This window comes from Drosophila busckii, chromosome 3R (assembly GCF_011750605.1).
Source record: "Drosophila busckii strain San Diego stock center, stock number 13000-0081.31 chromosome 3R, ASM1175060v1, whole genome shotgun sequence".
In the NCBI taxonomy this organism is placed as follows: Eukaryota; Metazoa; Arthropoda; class Insecta; order Diptera; family Drosophilidae; genus Drosophila; species Drosophila busckii.
In genome coordinates, this window is record NC_046607.1 from 19,074,613 (window position 1) to 19,092,701 (window position 18,089).

Below are 18,089 nucleotides of genomic sequence, written 5' to 3' on the forward strand. Positions count from 1 at the left end.
CACACACACCACATTGAAATATATAACGAGTGTTTGGTAGCCAAATGATTATGCTGGGGTTTTGTCATTTCAATTCGCATTATCCTTTGCACTTATTTTACTACCCTACACAATTGTAGCTATGTGTGTGTGTGTGTGTGTGTGCTTGGGGGTGTGTTTGCGTAATGGAGGGTGTGTAGTCTTAGTGGTTGTCGTTGTCGCCTGCCAAGTTACTCTGGCATTGTCATTGTGCAAATAAAATATGTCACGACTCGCCCACTCCGACTCCAAACACACTGATAACCCAAAATGTAACTGTAACCAAAACACGCCCTTCTGTGCCCCCATTGTCTGTCTCTGTGTGTATGTGTGTGTGTGTATTTGAACCTTTTGTTTGCTGCATGTAAATCGCTTTTATATAAACTTGCAACATAGTTTGGTAGCCAGCCGCACACACACACAAAACAATTTCGACTGTCAGGCTTAATTTTTAACCTAAGCAGTTGCCTTTATCAATTGCTAAACATGCGCATTTTCACCTATAAATATAATAGTATGCCAAAATAAAAACTATGAGCGCCAAAGCTAAAGCCAAAGCCAAATCCAAATCCATGCATCAAATCCCTTTTGAAAGCAGCAGCAGCAGCAACAACAACAAAATATATATAAAGCTACAACATGTGGCAAGACACTTGTCTGTGTATGTGTGTGTGTGTGTTGCTAAATGCGAAATCGATTGGAAAACAATTTCCAATTTTTAAAGAATTATCGCCGCCATATTCGCGCGTGCTATACTAAATCACACATAAGCAACCTCTAAATCTGCTACCCATACACACACACAACATGCACACACACACACACTATATAATACAGCAGCAAACCTTCTGCTGCTTGTGCAGTCAGTCGTTTATTTCTTTTTTATTTTCCACTGCTGCTCACAATATTTTCCATTTCATTTTCTGCGCGGTTTGGCTCTGGCTCGAGCTCTGTCTATGTGTGTGTGTGTTATCTTTACCACAATGGCAAAATTACATACCCAACACACACACACACACACACACACATGCTTATATATAAATACATATTCATATACATGCCTTGGCGTTAGGGAAGTGGAAAATAAGCCAATCCAGAGCCATTTGCTTTTATGTAGCTTTGGGTTATTGCACCTTTGACTTTGAGCTTTTGCGAATTTCACGTCCCTACCCCCAAACAACCCTTCGTCCCTGTTTTTGCTTGAGTTTCACATGTGCGCATTTATTGTTATTTGGTGTTTTTAAGGCAGGCAAAATGCCACCACAAGTATATCCTAATCAGGTTTTAACTACTATGTAATAGGATTCGCCTGGAGTTGCTGTCGCTCGAGTCGCTGCCAGGCAAGGTGGCAACTCGTAATTTACATGGATTTCATGCCAGATACCCAACGAATTGAATTGAAAGCCAGAGCAAAGCTACCGCTAATGTATTGTAGATTATGTCAAATCCCGCACAGTTTCTTTTCCTTCCTTCCTTCCTTTTATTCGCTCTTGTCTCTTCGCTTGTAGCTAAACAACGCTGCTGCCGGCGCTATGATGCGGACTGAAGCGCACATAACGATTGCGTCGTCGCTTGCGCAAACAGAGACGAATCTCGAAGACGGTGTTGCACACCAGCACGCCCATCATTAGCACGAATATCGCTGCAGCGAAGAGCAGCAGGAACCAGTGAAAGTAGCAGGACATGCTCGCCGGGCGACTCAGCCAGCCCGTCCAGTTGCCGCCCATGCAAGTCTCAGGCACGCAACGGTCGCGCGCATTGCGCACACAGCCCTTGGAGCAACATCCATTGGCAGTGAACTTGCCACACGCCGCCAGTGGCAAGTCCAGCGCTGTGCAGTTGACGCCGCCGCCGTCCGTCACAGTCAAGTGCAGCAGCTGCAGAAACATCAGCAGAGCCAACAGTATGCGCTGCATGTTACCTGCCACTTAATAACACCGCCTGAACTTGGGCTTAGGATTTACAAAATTTACAATTTACAATTGATCAACAGCAATGCGCCATGAGAAATTTTTTGTACAAGCCGAAACCGAAAATAAACGTCAAACTTTTGGAGTGACAGCTGAATCTTATAGAGAGATTGGCTGAACAGTTTGACAAGCTATGCTTAGCTTACTGAATTCTAATTTTGCTCATTTTATTTTTGGAGAAGTTGCACTAGTCTCTACAGCTTACGGCTTATGCTAGTCAACCAATTCATTCATAAATTTAAATCAAAGTGCAGCTTACTTTACTCTCTTAATTCTATACAGATTGTCCTTTTGTTAAAAGTACTTAACAGTCATTAAGGACAGTATTTTCCTTTGCTTTATATAAAGTACAATAGCTCCTGCTATATACCGAAATATTTAACATTAGTTTGCTATCCTCTACTTTTGTATTTCATTTCCCAAAAGTAATGCTCAAGACTTTGTATAAAATGAAATTTATACCAATAATTAACGAATGAGTATTGAAAATGTATTTCGAAGATAACAATCAGCCAATAAGTGTTGAAAAATTAATGAATAGATACAGGATGTATGTACTTGAATAGTTATAGCTACTATCACTTAAGTACGGCTTGTCCAATTGCTGATTTTGTTGTTGATTTCAGCATATTTATTCATTATTTCCCATTAGGTTCAAGCATTCAAATTCCAGTTTCATGTTTTAAAATTAGAAACAAATCCGGCATCTGTAGTAGATAAAATAAAATATAAACTAGTGGCTGCTTACTAAGGATTGCCAATTAGTTAGATTACATATAGATTTGTTTATAAATTTCGAATAGCATATTTCAAGTTTAAATGAAAAACCAAAAACTAAGCTCACAATTTCATTTGCAGTCTTGTTACTCAGAATTCAACACACACTTACACACCCACACACACACAAAAATAATTTGCTGGTGGTAATAATGCAAATGGCAAAAGCTCATGAAAATGAAATCAGCATAACAAAGTGATTTTAATGTAATTCGTGATTTTGCATAATTATTAAGTAAATAATTTAAATTTGCCGCTGCGTTAGGCTAAAATGAAAACATTAAAATTTAATGCAACCCAAACTGCCAAAGGTACACCCACCCACAATTGATAACTGTCTATGCCCCAAGGGGCAGGTGCATTGTGCAAATTCAGTTGGAATTATGGCTGCTTATGCAACAGCCCTCATCCCCTCCCCCGCTGCTGCTGCCTAAAACAAATAACTAATGTGTAAATATTAGCAATTGACCAAAATGTGGCGCCACCCACTTTGCATATAAATTTAAGTCACATATGCAAACTGTGCTGCTGCTGTTGAACTTGTAATAAGCAATCAATTATTATTATTGAATTTAGGCGCGGTTTGCATACATGGTTGGTTGCCTATGTACGGAGGGGTGGGGGGCAGTTGGTGTGCGGCAGCTGCGTCTGAGCTTTGCCTGGTCAGCGTTACTAATGCGCCTAATGAGAATTTAAGCATTTGCACCACCTACGCACTATGTGCACGGATTTGTAAAGTACCCGCTACACACACACAAACAAACAAACACACATATGTAAACACACATAACCTCACTCTGCTGTGTGTGCGGTACAGTTGCGCAAATTGCGTTACATTGCTTAATTTACTGTTGGTTTTTGGGCACAATAACTACATATATTAGTTAAAAGAGTTTTAATCTGCAATTACAACTAATACGCGTAATTTTATGTTAGTGCTAATGGAGTTTAACTAGAGCTGGAATACTCCAACTAAACTAAACATTGGAACAACATTAAGAATATTAAAATAGCGCTTAAACTAACAACTCTTTATACAAAGTGTTAGAAGAAATGTTTAATGCATTATTTATGTAACAAAATTACAAATTTCAAACTTAAAAAATATTTTATTTATATAGATTTAGAAAAATGCAATTCAAAACTTAATTTATTGCAATTCGATTTTGAGTTAAACTTAATTTTTGATACCTATGCTTTTGGCCTTACTTATATGCTATAACTATTTATTTTCTTTATTTGGCACAACTAACCAAAATGTAATAAGTATTTTATTAACTTACATTGAAAGACTGTAATTTTTATTTGAGTTAACTGAATGTTTAATAAAGAAATATACTTTGTTTTAATACAACTTGAATCTTTAGCACTAAATAAAGTTATCAATAGTTTTTTTTTTCAATATTCCCTATGTTAAGCTGCCGATGTGGCTGGGGCCTGTTGGATAATTTGATAGTTAAGTACTTTGGCACACGAGCTGTGGCAACGCTAATTGCAGCAAATCTGCTTTGGGGTTTGGGGTTGGTTAGTCCGACGCAGTGTGGCCGAGATGGCCGTGGCCAACTGCTCTTATTAACTGTTAATTGCATCAGTAGGCGGCTTTATGCCAATAACGCGAGCATTTGACAAATTTACATTTGGAATGTAATGAGCTCTGTGTGTGTGTATCGTTTGTGTGTATGTGTGTGTGTTACTAACTTGTCAATTTGCGTATGCCTCAATAAACAAAAGCCCAATTTTCAATTGAAATGTATTTTTAAGATAACAGCGCAAACAAAATATAAAAAAGGAAGCCGCGCTGACAGTTTATGCGATATGAACCCCAACTATAAGCTCGCATATATAAAAACAATGTTCGCGCAGCAATAAATAAAATATATATGGAATACAAAAAAAACAGATATAAACAAAAATTGAAATGACAAGCAACAGTCGCTTTGCAATCCGCCCGGAATGCCAGATGTACATACATAGATACAACAGTTGCAGCAATACCAGATCCATATTGAAAATTGATTTAAATTTTTAATAGGCAGCGCGCCATCTCTCTCACACACTCGCGCCTCGCTCTCTCTGTCTTTTTTAAATGTATCAGTGCGAGAGCACTATGATAAAAATGCACTGCACGCAACAATTGAAGGCTTATGGCCAGGTAGAGATATGAAACGATGCGGCTCTAGTTAAATATGGAAACAATAACGAAATGCCAAAATGAAATCGGAATACGGAATTTTAAACGCGTACCCAAGTGCAAGTGCCATGTGTGTGTTTCTCGTAGCTGTCAAATCATATTTTAATCTGTTTTGATTGCTGACTTGTGCGCAAGGGATTTAAAAGTAACTGCAACTGATAAAAAAGCGAGCGCAACTTGTTTTATTTTATGCAAAAAATGCGCAAAATTACAAGCGAGTATTTCCATATGCATATCTTAATGTTGATATTGCTAAACGGAAAGGGAATTTGTAATTTGGAGTCTCTAGTAGGCAACAAATTCATTTAATTTCCTGCTCATAGCAAAAAGTTATACATAATGTTTAACCAACATACCAAATATAACAACAATCTAGATCCAAACTACTGAACTGTAGTATAAAATTTTTATTCTATATGGAACATCTTGTTTATTTTTTTAACTTAGAAAGGTTCTCATATCCACCCATGTCCTTTTTAGCATGTGAAATGCACATAAATCGATGCTTATCATTGCTTAGATATCAAGTATACGTAAGCTGCTTAATTTTTTGCCAGCTTTACCTTTGCAGCCAACTGTTTCTGCATTTTTATATAAACTTACCTACGTTTTATATTAATTTTAGTCACAACTACACTGAACAGTGACTAAATCGCTGCCTCATGCCCTTGGAGAGCTCCAAGCATAAATGAAGCAGCCGAGCCACATAGCTAGAGATTGTCAACATATTAGCTTCAAATTGCTAAAGTTCTGCGACTTTTGGCTCTTGGCTCATTTTCTTACGCACACACGCAGCAGCCAAGTGTGTGTGTGTGTGTGTGTTGGTGAGCACTGTTTAATGTGCTGTTGCCAACTATTTTAGCCAAAGCTCACACGGGTTGCCCAGCGACAACATTGGCGTGGCCCGGGTGATTTGCTTGCTCAGCTTAACGTGCCCACAGCGGCAGTGCAACTGCCACACCCCCCGCACGTCGACGCCCACGCTATGCTCTCTCACTCTCTTGAGCATATTGCTGGCTGCCGCCTCTGGTCTGAGAGTTCAGGCGTCTAACCGTCCCGCTGTATATGCCAAAAAAGCTACTTTGGCTGCGTTCGGTTGACATTCGTAAAATCTCAAAATCCCGAAGGTCGTTGGCAGGGATTTTCTCAGATTTTGTTAGATTTAAATGAATTAGTTGCGTGGCCGATTGATTTTTTGACCTTTTTTTTCTCAGCTTGTTTTCATGCTTAAACAGTTGGACATATAGCCAAACCCAACTAGGCCAAGTTGCAGCCTTAAATGTGCAGCAAGCTAAAAGAGAAATTATGTTGGCTGATGAATAAAAATTGGCAGAGCTAAATGAACGCGTTACTATAGTATATGGCGAGTAATTAAAATATGAGTTAGTCATGACCCCTGCACCACTCAGTGGGGGCATATAATATCCAGCAAAGGGCAAATGGCATGCAGAGGCTGGCAGAGGGCTTAAAAAAGCATCAAATTTCATATTCAAAATGGCACTTTACATGTTGAGCATAATTTATAAATGCACGCAGGACAACAACAACAAGGACAACAAGGACACACACACAAACACACACACAAAATGTGCTGCGGCTGCAATATATTTTTGAAGCGAAATTGCCGACACTCGGTGTGGCACCATCGATGCTTCCCCAGCATTGTCGATGTCCACGTACATGTCCATGTCCGTGTTCATGTCGTCGGACGAGCAGCAAACAGCAAACAAGCCACAGTCTTTGTGCCGCATGCCCCAGTCCTTGCTGCTGCGCCTGCTCCTGCCCCCACCTGCACCTGTGCCGCTCTCTTAATGGCCTGCCCAACATGTTGAAAGGATTGCGTTGAGTTACGTGCAATTGTACGAGTGTGTGTGTTTGTCTGTGTGTGTCCTGCCACAGTTGATTGGCTGTTATTTTCGTTGCGCGAGCTGAACGCTGCACTGTTGAAATTTGCATATCAAAAACGCCAGCCCAAAGGACATTACAACCAAACTGAGTGTGAGTGTGTGTGCTTGTGTGTGTGTGTGTGTGTGTGTGTCTGTAATAGTCGGACCATAGTCCAGGCCTCTGCCTGCCTTTGGCTCTATGAATTTATGAACATAATATAAATTTATTTTTGCAACTTCTCATGTTTTTGTTTGGCTCTGCCCCCCAAAAAATCTGCATGTGCGCTGTTTCAGCATAAAGCTCTTGGTAAAGCGGGACAACAAAGGGATTGTTATGTCAGCCATACACACACTCACACACACACACACACGTATACGTATGCATGTGTTAGTGTTGCATTTAGTATGCTTTCAAGTACGTTGGCAAGTTTATTTATGCGTATGCAGAATACTTAATGAAAATTTAAATGCAAAAGTTACTCTTGGTCTGCCAGCCAGAGAGTTGAGAGCACAATCTTAAGCGCACCAGAAGTCAAAGTCAAGTGAGCTCAGCTCAGCAGCTCACAATCAGCACAAATGCAAGCAATTCTCTACTTAAATAAATGAAAATTAGTCATGCATACGCATATAGTTTTAGTTTGAGATTATTTGCCAACTAAAACTAAAGGTTTTGCTTCGCCTGAGTTCACTTTAATTAGCAGCTAAGCTATAAAATAGAAAAATGTTTTAATTATTGTTAGGTAATTGGCACTTATATTAACATAATTATTAAAAATGCTTTTGAGTGAAAGTAACACAATTTTTTAAGTTTAAACGGGCACAAGCGACAGTCTAAGACTCTATCTATGATTACGCATAAGCAGGATTAGATTTCAGAACAGCTTTAATATATAGCGGTATACAAGTAAGGTGTGTAGATTTTTTGAATATTTAATATCAATATCTATTTGCTGGAATTCATGCTAAGCGGCATTGAAAATTGCATTAGATTTTAATTAGGGAATACTAAAATGGCCATAGCTACTGGACCCAGCGTTGCCAGAGAAAAAGGACAGATTGAATATATAAAGAAATATCACATAGGATTGAATGATTATATCAAAAAGAAAGCAATATCTATTTATAAATATATAATTTATAAGCTAAATGTTGTACTGTTGCTATTTATAATCAAATTGGGAAAAGGATAAAATGGCAACACTGATTGGAGTTTAAGTTCTAGTAGTGCCTGCTATTCAGGCTATTACCACGCCTACTTTAGCCTCTATCTTTCCACTAAACTTTAAGAGCAGTAACTATCTTTAGCTATCTGCGCTGTAGTCTGTGCTGAGCTCACATAAAAAAATGTTATGCAAAATCTCAGACCTTTATAGTTTGAGTAACAAATAAATTAAATAAATACAATTCCATTTACTGCCGCCCACCCATTGTACATAAGCTGACTCGCAGCAAGGACTCAGCTGAGTCCAGTTGAAGCTTATTATGCAGATGCCTGCGGATATGCGGCTACTCCTTTTTAATGTCCTTTTTACTGTCCAGCCAGTTACAACTTAGCATTCGATTTAGATGCAAATTCATCATCTAGCTCTCTCTGCATTATGCAGTAGCCAACAACAATATCAAAAAAAGAAAAAAAAAAACAAGCTGGATCAAATTGAAATTGAAATTTCAGCCTTTGACCGTTGCTGTTTAAATCGAATAGAACAACTTTAAATGAGAAACAGCAAACAGTTAACTCAAAAATCCAATTGCCATAAATAAACGCAAACTTTGGCCTATGGCGACGGCTTTTGGGGTTGGGCAAACGACTCCTAACTCTATCAAATGATGTATAACTTAACACATTTGCTGCTGGCATAAATCTTGTTCTAGCAAGTCGAGTTATTCAAAAATCGCTTCTAAATTGTGTACAATGTTGTTTGCTTGTCTCTTTCGCTTTTGGAGCTTTCGATTTGTATGCATGTGTGCCAGTGTCTGTGTGTGTGTGTGTGTGCACATTTATCTTTGGGGGCAGCTTATGGAAAAAGTTATGATATATGCGAACGAGCAGCGCACAAATTGTTCCAGGGAATGGGCTGAGCACTGAAAGCGACACAACAACAACAACAACAGCAACAGCAACTGGAAGTTGTGGCACGTTTAAAGCAAACTTGTAAAACATTACCCCAGGAGAGAGAGACAGAGCGGGCAGTCGAGAGTTCTAGCTTGGCGGCTCTGTCTCTGGCTCTCTGGCACTGACCCAGCAAATCGTCGGAAAAGCTGTTTTTTATGACTGTCCATAGTCATTTACAAACCGCATTCGCCTAGTGACGTGCAAATGTACTCGAAAAGAGTTGACAGCGCTGACGTTTGTAAAGCGGAAATGAATCCATCAAACAAAAGCAAAACTGAGGTCACAACTCTAAAAAGAATTTCTAAATTTGCAAATAGTTGGGCGCCACCAATTTACTAAATTAGTAACTATTACTTTCTCTTTTTTGCTTGTTGTTGTTTAAAATTAAATAAAATAAAATTAAATGTATATAAAATTAGGTTAATGCTTGGCAGCAGCGCCAACAATTTACTGTAGCAAAAAAAAAAAACCCATTGCAGCGTCCCTTTTATTTTATTGTTATGTAGATGAGGCAACAACACCGCACCGCACCGCACACATTCCACCAACAGTTGCGCCACCCCCCCCAACCCCACACACATCTTGCCACACATTGTACTACATACGTACATCGTCATGCCCCTTCTTGCTGCTGCTGCTGCTGCTGCCCCCAAGCACATGCGACTTAAACAGGACTTATTGTTATCTGCGCATTTTATGGATATTGCATCTGCTTGCCAATGTGCCACGCCTACAGCCCCCCACACACACACAGCAGACCCAAAAATAAATGAAGTTACTTTCCAGGCATATGTCTGCTAAATTGTGCTATGTAAATCTTAAGAATAGCACTTTAATTTCGGTATTCAAGGCAGCCACGCAGCTTTAGTTGTGCTAAGATATTAACTTAATGACAACTAAATAAACAGTGAACAAGCATGACGAAAGCTTGGAAATTAATACATAAATGCTCATTATGTCTTCAATGCAATTCCAAATTATAAAAATGTAGTGCTAAATTTACTTTAAATACTTGAATCAGTTAGCAATATATATTACTTCAAATTCAAGCTTCCTATTTCAAAGGGTTAAGCTGACATTCTTTTAACCCTTTTGAAACAATAAAAAGTGTTTCTAGCCCACAGTACACAGTTGCAGTGAAGAATATTGCCTCTAGTTTTTAGCCATAGCTTTGTCAAAAATTATGCTTACTTAGATTGCTTTAGTTTTTGAATTTTTGGAACTAGCAACATTACATTTTCCAACTTTTAATTATAGTAAATTAGTCAGTGTAGCATTATTATATTTGCAACTTTTTAAGTCTTTTATTTTAATTATCAATTAGCATTTTCGAAATTCGAATGCTGAAGGAACCAGCGAGTCAGAATTCTCTAAGTCTATTTATAATTTTGAATTCCAAATTTCTCGCATCTAATTACAGATAATCGAACTGTCTATTGCACTTGTGGCTGAACTTGAGTCTTGAGTCGCTTCAGCAATTAAATGCAAGTAAAATTCAGAATAGAACTGTTGTCAAATTATGAACTGTGTGTAGTGTTTGTGAAAGGAAATTTTATTTTCTAAAATAAAATGCGAGCGCGTTCAGTGTGTGCGAGCTAAGCCTAGTTAAGCCCATGTTCATGCTACATGGGCTGGCTGCATGTTGCATGCTTGCAGTTGTAAATGCAACATAGAAAACTAAAAACTGCCGTCAGCTCCAGCAGCAGCAGCAGCAACGTCGCGCCATTTGTCGCTCGAGCTAAGCCCACTTAAGCCCTAAAAAACAGCAGCAGGAGCAGAAGCAGCAGCAGCAGCAGCATCAGCCGCTTTGCCTGTTCGATTTGACTTATGGGTTCATTTGCTCGACTGCCAGTCAGTCCAGACGTATGCTATTTATAGTCAAATATTCTTGCTGCCTGCCACACAACAACGCAACGTTTTGCTGTCTATGTTGCTGCTGCTGCTGATCAAGTGCCCCAAAAAAAAAAGTAACAACAACTTCTTGATAATTGGCAGCAATTTCACGCGCTGGCAGCCAACACGTGCCGCTCAATTGTTTCATATAAAATATGATAAAAATTTAGCCTTTACGTATTTCAATTTTGAAAAGCAATTGAAGCGTAGCTGTGACTTCTGAGCTGCCTCATTACGCTACTGAGTTGTTGGAATTGAAAGTGAAAGTGGATGTGGATGCTGCTGTGTGCTAAGTCTAAGGATTAAGCAACAGCAAATCGACAGCTGAAGCATATTCAAATTATCTAGCACAAACTTATATTTGTTGTCATAGAGCACGAGCAAACAAACTCAAAAAAATGAGTGGAACTACGCCTGAGTGCAGCTAACGATGAGTTAATAAACAGCTGCTGCTGCTGCTGCTGCTTGGCAAGATAATGAAACAGATATATCTGTTGTATAGTTTCAAATTGAAATTAGTATCATCCTTACTGCTGTCGTCTTAAAGTCTCAGGTCTGAAAACTCAAGTGCTGCCATTAAAACACAATTCGCCATTTTGTTGTTGGGGTTGCTGCTGCTGCTACAAGCAACCCCCACAAAAGCCCCCACTTACACACACACTCACGCACACATATATATACACCCCTTTAATTATGATTCAGTGCACACAAAGTTTCGTTGCGTGCCTTACGCTTTGTTTGTGTTGCTCTTGTTGTTGTTGCTGTTGTCCTTTGTGCTAACTTTTCAATTCCTAATTATAATTAGAGAATCGGTTGTGTTCATAAATATTAAAAAGGGTCGCCCAAACAAACGGTAACGCTGCTTTAGCTCCCACAGTGCTTCACTTGTTGTTGCTGTCGACTGTTGCAGGCAACGAACGACATTGCATGAATAATTAACTCAAGTCGCTTTCCCCCACCCCCCAACAAAGCGCCATCTTGTTTTGTAAAGAGCACTGACAACAACAAGGACAACAACAACAACAATTACAACAAACAATGGCTCCAAAGACGTGCGGTGGCGACATGTCATGAATTTACTTATGAATACTTACATATTTGCATTTTTAATGTAATTTGTGCGATGCGATGCGTTGCTGCGTTCAATAGAGTTTAAAATATTGTTAGCATTTAATATGTTTAACAATGATTGTGTTTAAATATATCAAAAAATATAATAGTGTGTTTTATTTATAAGTCACTAGAATATATATGTATAGCTGTTATTAAAATAGTAAAAATGTAGCTTGTGTTCTACACTAATCTTAATTTTAATTTCTTATAACGTAGTTTCTGCAAAATTATTTATTAAGAGCGTTGCCTCAGTTGCTAACAAGCATAGTACAGTTTCGGGAAGCATAAAAACTATTATACACTTTCAGGTCTCGCGAATTTCGCGGTTGTTGTCTTGACCGTTCGGAGTTTTAAGCCAAGACACAAGCCGCAATGAGCCACATCGATATCGATAGCTATTGCGCCAGCTATTCAGCGACGAATTCTCGGGTTGTTGTCTTAGCCAATCGTAGCCAAGACACAGCCCGCAATGCCTTGGGCGGTAGTTTTGAATTTTCAAATAATCACATCATATTTTTTTGATATTTTACAGTTTTATCGTTAATAAAGTTTATAAAAATCACTTATAATTCACTTCAATTGAACTACAGCTAAATATATATAAGTTTAGGACTAAGACAGAACACCCTAACTGCGCACAAATTTAATGTGTGTATGTATGTGTGTGTTTTTGATTGTGTGCGTAGCGTAATGTACACATAAATTAGGAATATCGCGCAACAAACTATAACTAAATTAAATATTAGTTAATTCTCAGAATTAAGCCTATTTACACTAAGACGTTAAGAGAGAGCGCCAATAACTATGGAGAGTTGGAGTCTTAAAGCTCAAGAGAGCACAGGCGCACTGCATCCGTTGTTTAAACGATATTCAGCATAGACCAGACCTGTGTTATGCCAATGATAAAAGGCGGCCACTATGATGAGATGCCACCAGTTGTGCGAGTGTCCAACAAAGTCCACCTTGCCGGTAAACCAGCGCTCAGGTATCTTGGCCGCATAGAAAACAAAGGCGACAAGGCAAAGCAGGTACATGATGACAATTCGTGGCGCCATAAGACGCACCAGCTCGTTCTCCAAGCCGCCCATAGCAATAGCCCAATGACCCAAAGGAATTATGCCATAGGCAGACCAAGACAGCAGGACAGCCACCTTGCCGTTCATGGAGACATTTAGCTTCGGGATTTGCACAGCAATTGCAAGTCCAAACATGCCCAGCGCAATGGTGGAATATAAAGTTTGTAAAAACTGCAATTAAATAATAAAATAAATAATTATAATTAATAATTTGCTTGACTGCTTACCTTATGGCACCAAAAGGCATAGTACATGCCGCTTATGTAAATGGCCACCAGCGACAGCGATATGCCCAGAAAGTCGACAGATAAAAACAGCTCATAGTGCTCTTCCGATTTGCAGGAGAATATATGATATATAGCCGACATTAACATGCACAAACAGAAGCAAACCAGCAGACAAACCACAAGCACCTGATCTGCAAGCTCAGCATGCAGCTGCAGAAACTGAAAGTCAAAGATGGTCAAGCCAATGAAGAGTATGCAACCAGCCAAGTGACTCCAAATGTTGATCTAACAAAAATTAATAATTAGTTTAATTATTTTTTAGTTAGCTTGTGCTGCTTACAGTCTCATTGGTCCACCAGAAGATGCTCTGCAGGCACAACTTGTTGGAGAGGAATGTGCGATAGCCACGACGTATGTACGGATTGAACTTCAAATGGGTTGGCGCCTGCAAACGAAATAAAAGAGAGTTCATATAAATATAAATAAATTGTTATTGGTGTGTCATTGAGCCAAGACGTACGTACAACAATTGCATAGCGTATGAGCAGCATTGAAGAAAATAACTTGAAAGACCAAAGAAAAAAATAAAAACAAAAAAGGTTTGTAAGCATTTGCGCTATTGGCCACGTGCCAAAATTCAAATTGAGTTTCAATAGCGAAATATAGTACAGTAAAAGCTCATTAGGTGCGACAAGCATTAATTAAGTAAATATGCTAACTATTTCACATAATTCTAGCCTTTATAATCCAACATACACAGTTAGCTGTAAAGTTTAATAAGCTTTTGTTATAAAAATCTTTTCAGTTTGCATTAAAATTTATATAAGTTAATCTATTTTAAATAATTGCATATTAATTATAACATAATTATACAACATTATTACAAAACTTTTTGATTTTGCAGCATAGAACGCAAAGTTGTTATAAACAATTATCACAGTTTATTAATTTATAGCTGCTGGGCCACAATCGTTGCTGGTTGTTGTTAAACATTTGTTGTTGCTTCTTCTTGTGTTTATTTTGCTTGTGGTTTCTCTTTACCTTTTGGTTGATACCTATGTAATATAAAATCGACCTTGATTTTGTAGGTTGCGGCAGTTGCTATTTTAGTTGTTATTGTTAATATAGCTACGCTATTGTTGTTATTGTTTTCGTGACTATTTGCATCATTCGACAATTGTTGCCACACACTCTGCATATTTCGGCGTTTTTGGATATTTTACAGCTCGCACTTGTAAATTATTTAGGCAAACAAATAAAAAATGCTTATGCTTAAATCTAACGACACTTGACTTGTGCTACTAAGTGCTAGTAAATTAATTGATGCGCGTGCCAAAAAATAATTGTAATTGTGCTACTTTAGGCCAAAAATAAACTGAGGTTAACATACTCACATCATCAAAGTTACAAAGCCATTTAAGCGTGCTCAGCTTGTCGGGTCCATGTCCCAGCACATTGGGCTCCTCGTTGGAAGGAAACTGATGTGCTGCATCCAATGCTAGTTGCTCCGTCGAGTGCTGTTCAACTTCCTAAGAATAATGCAAAGTTCAAAGTTATGATTAGTATTAGTAGTTCAAAGTTATGGCTAAATATTTGCATTTTTAGCTTCCGTCTTGGGCGCCAAAGCTCTTTGGCTATTTAAAGATTAAATAATGTTGTTTTTCTCAGCAGTACGCATAACAAAAAACAACAACAACAAGCATGTGACATAATTGCAGCAATTAATGCGGCTAAAACGCAGTTGGCTGCAGTCGACAGTGTAAGACGCTGCATGCTTAACAACAATTAAATTGCCAATGCTCGCCTTGTGTAGAGTCTGAACAACAAGTTGGGGGCCTGCCTTTAATTTGTTTATCTTGTTTTCTAAGTAATGCCATATGTATAAGTTAAAACAATGCAACTTACTAGTGTAAGTGCAGCCGCACGTGTGTGACTCTTTGTTTGTATGTGTGTGTGTGTGATGACGTTTTGTTTACATTTTACGAATATTGTTTGTTGCATTCTTTGAGAAAGCTTTGGGGCTACACACCCAACACTAAAATGTTAGTACTAAGCTAATATTTATATACAAATAAAACACTGTGCGTATTACTAAGAAATTACGTATACGTAATTTGTCATGATTATTATCAATACAAAGCAGTTGTTGCTGATTTCAAAGCAAATATACACACAGCTGATTGAGCACCCTCAAATTCAAAGTGCATTATACTAAATTTTAGCTAAATCCGCAGCTAGTATGAAGCAATCTGTGCCTATTGACTGGGTAAATAGATTTTAATGGCAAGTCACTGATAAACAGGATGTGCAATTTATTTTGAACATACTGACGTAAGTAGATGTCGTAATAAGTATATACTTGATTGATTTTTTCGATTTTAGTTAGTACTGCTTACATTTTTCTTTTTATTGCTGCGTGCAGTGCGTTTTACTTCAGTTGTTGCATAGGTAGTTATTACTGTAGTTTCAGTTTCCATGACAAATCAGATTCACAACGCACTAAATAATAATTTCAAAATAATTTTCGAAAAACTTGTAACAGGTTTGCGGATTAATCAACCTCTTCAGTGAAAAACTTAAACGTAACTGAAATCTGTGCAAAGCCCATGCACATCGCACCTGTTGCATCAGTTAAAGCTTTCGAACGTTGCGATATTGAGAGAGCGAGAGCGCGCTCTCTCGTCAAAAGCTCGGAAACGAGTATGTTTACTCGCGATTTATGCGAAATTTTTTGGCCGGCTTCAGCTTTCGTTTCGTTTATTGTGCAAAACAAAAAGCGTAACTGGAATTTGAGCCCAGCCTCCGAACGCGTTCGGCTTATATAACAAAACGCACACACACACGCACAGCTGCAAAGTGTGTGCAAAGAACAGCTTAAATATCAGTTAAAATTACATTGTTTATACAAAACAGAAGACAGTTTATAAAATAAACTTAAACCAGTTTGAGCTAGGTTTGAAAAACTTTCGCAATTCGCCCTTCAAGACAGATGACACGCATGCACTTATACATATAAACATGCGTAGGCTGCGCCTATGTGTGTGTGTGTCTGTGTTGTAAACATTTATGTAAGCTGGAAATCAATGGCTGCCTAGCCAAACAAATTGACCTTGACTACAAGCAGACGCAAGCGTTAACATTGAGCTGCGTTAATTAGCTTCGATCTTCTGTTTACAATGCACGTGATGCTGCTGTTGGCAAGCGGATGCGTTTGTTATGTGCAAAAATAATAAAATCATACATAGCTCATTAATCTCTTATCATTGCTCTACTCACCCAGTTATCAGCAGCAGCATCCTTTGGCTCTTTGCGATTGTGGCACGTGTCCGAGCTGCCATCGAACAGCTGCGTTGCTCCTAAACCTTCGCGTGGTCGCGGACTCATGTTGCTAACAGAATTATAAAGTGTAAACAACTTTTAGTCTAATGCCTAATTAAATGTATAAACATGCGCTATATTTTTTTTCAAGTGTAGTTACATTTGCCTGCCATGTCTTCAAGTTATTCTTATTTATTTTCATCTTTGTGTGAAAATCCACTAAATTAGCGCCAAGCCTAGGCTTAGCTTTACTTTTGTGTGTCGTAGACAATCTATAAACAAACGATTGATCCCAGAGTTCAGTTCAATTGAATTAAAAACACAAATTCTCATATGCAATATGCAGCAGCTCGATTGGCATTGCAGATTTCTAAAATGCATATGTATGTTCTTTTGCATTTGAGCACAGAACACAGAGAGAGCGACCAAAGTATTTATATTTACATACAAACATCTACATTTCTTTGTTTGCATAACCAAAATTTTGTTAATACAAATCTATGTTTGGGCATCTTTAATGCCAAGCACGTGTCAACGCCTCAGTTCAATAGTTTTCAATAAGCAAAATTGACTTTTCACTTTTTTATAACGGCACTTGTTAAAGCATTAATTGAATCGAATTTATGAATATGCATATGTGTGTCTGTTGTGTATATACTACACTTGTTTATATAATATATATATGCATGTATGTGTGCGTATACATACTTTCTGTTCTAGTTGGCAACACAGAATCAAACAGAATTTTCACTTGGCGAATTTCTTTTGAGCGCGCCCGCGACGCTGCCAGCAGCCAAAAGTCAACTGATCGTCGGTCTCGTTGGCAGGCTCCCAATAAGCGAGCCCCGAAACACACAGGCGCACTAATACCAATGCGCGCCGCTTGCGAGCGGCCGGCATTCAGCAGAAGAGAACACAGCAGGTAGCGAAAGTCTCCCAGTGGCGCTCTCTGCGCTCAGAGAGTGCTGACGTCACAAAATCGTCTTCGTTGGGGCTTTAACGTCAGCAGCGTTTGTTCGATTGCCAAATATGCAGGTTTTTTTTTCTTTTCTATACAAAACGATTTAAACTAAAGACACATGCTAAACTGCAATGCTAAAAAAAGACAAAGAGAGGCAGCTGCATAATTTAAAACTGTTACAGTTCAACCATTACAATTAATTAAAACGTATTAAACAAATAATATGCCTTGCTTACATCCATATAAGTGTAAGTGTATAGTTTGCTTTTAAATTTCCATAGTTTGTGCCATTTCCTATACGACTTAAATAACATCAACGCACATTTAAATGAATTGTTTATTCATCGAGTGAGCAAAGTATTGTTCCAAGAATAACACTGCATGCAGTTCTAAGATCACATGCTAAGGCAAGTATAGTTTACAAATCGCAGTATTTTAATGTATTTTTTTGTTTTTATTTCGATTTAGTAGAAATCATACAGACTATACACAAGTATGTATGTATATTGAATCATCTAAGACCAACATTATGATCCATTCTATATA

General features: G+C 38.3%; 2 protein-coding genes across 4 annotated transcripts; both read right to left on the minus strand.

Moving 5' to 3' along the window:
* Positions 1 to 1,218: 1,218 nt before the first annotated feature.
* Positions 1,219 to 2,077, minus strand: LOC108602470. The gene has a single exon (XM_017990594.1). It carries the CDS (start codon positions 1,932 to 1,934, stop codon positions 1,527 to 1,529), a length of 408 nt encoding a protein of 135 aa, XP_017846083.1. The 5' UTR covers positions 1,935 to 2,077; the 3' UTR covers positions 1,219 to 1,526.
* A 10,397-nt stretch (positions 2,078 to 12,474) lies between these two features.
* Positions 12,475 to 17,391, minus strand: LOC108603025 (progestin and adipoQ receptor family member 3). 3 transcript variants are annotated; one of them, XM_017991433.1, is made up of 6 exons: positions 17,291 to 17,391; positions 16,541 to 16,652; positions 14,659 to 14,793; positions 13,605 to 13,709; positions 13,265 to 13,549; positions 12,475 to 13,208 (listed from the first exon to the last, which is right to left on the minus strand). In XM_017991433.1, the coding sequence occupies exons 2-6, from the start codon at positions 16,646 to 16,648 to the stop codon at positions 12,789 to 12,791; spliced, it is 1,053 nt and encodes a 350-aa protein (XP_017846922.1). In that variant the 5' UTR covers positions 16,649 to 16,652; positions 17,291 to 17,391; the 3' UTR covers positions 12,475 to 12,788. The 3 variants fall into 3 exon arrangements, with proteins under 3 accessions (XP_017846922.1, XP_017846923.1, XP_017846924.1); XM_017991434.1 differs by lacking the exons at positions 16,541 to 16,652; positions 17,291 to 17,391 and adding an exon at positions 15,661 to 15,816; XM_017991435.1 differs by lacking the exons at positions 14,659 to 14,793; positions 16,541 to 16,652; positions 17,291 to 17,391 and adding an exon at positions 13,789 to 13,830 and having other exon boundaries at positions 12,476 to 13,208.
* Between the last annotated feature and the right edge of the window lie 698 nt (positions 17,392 to 18,089).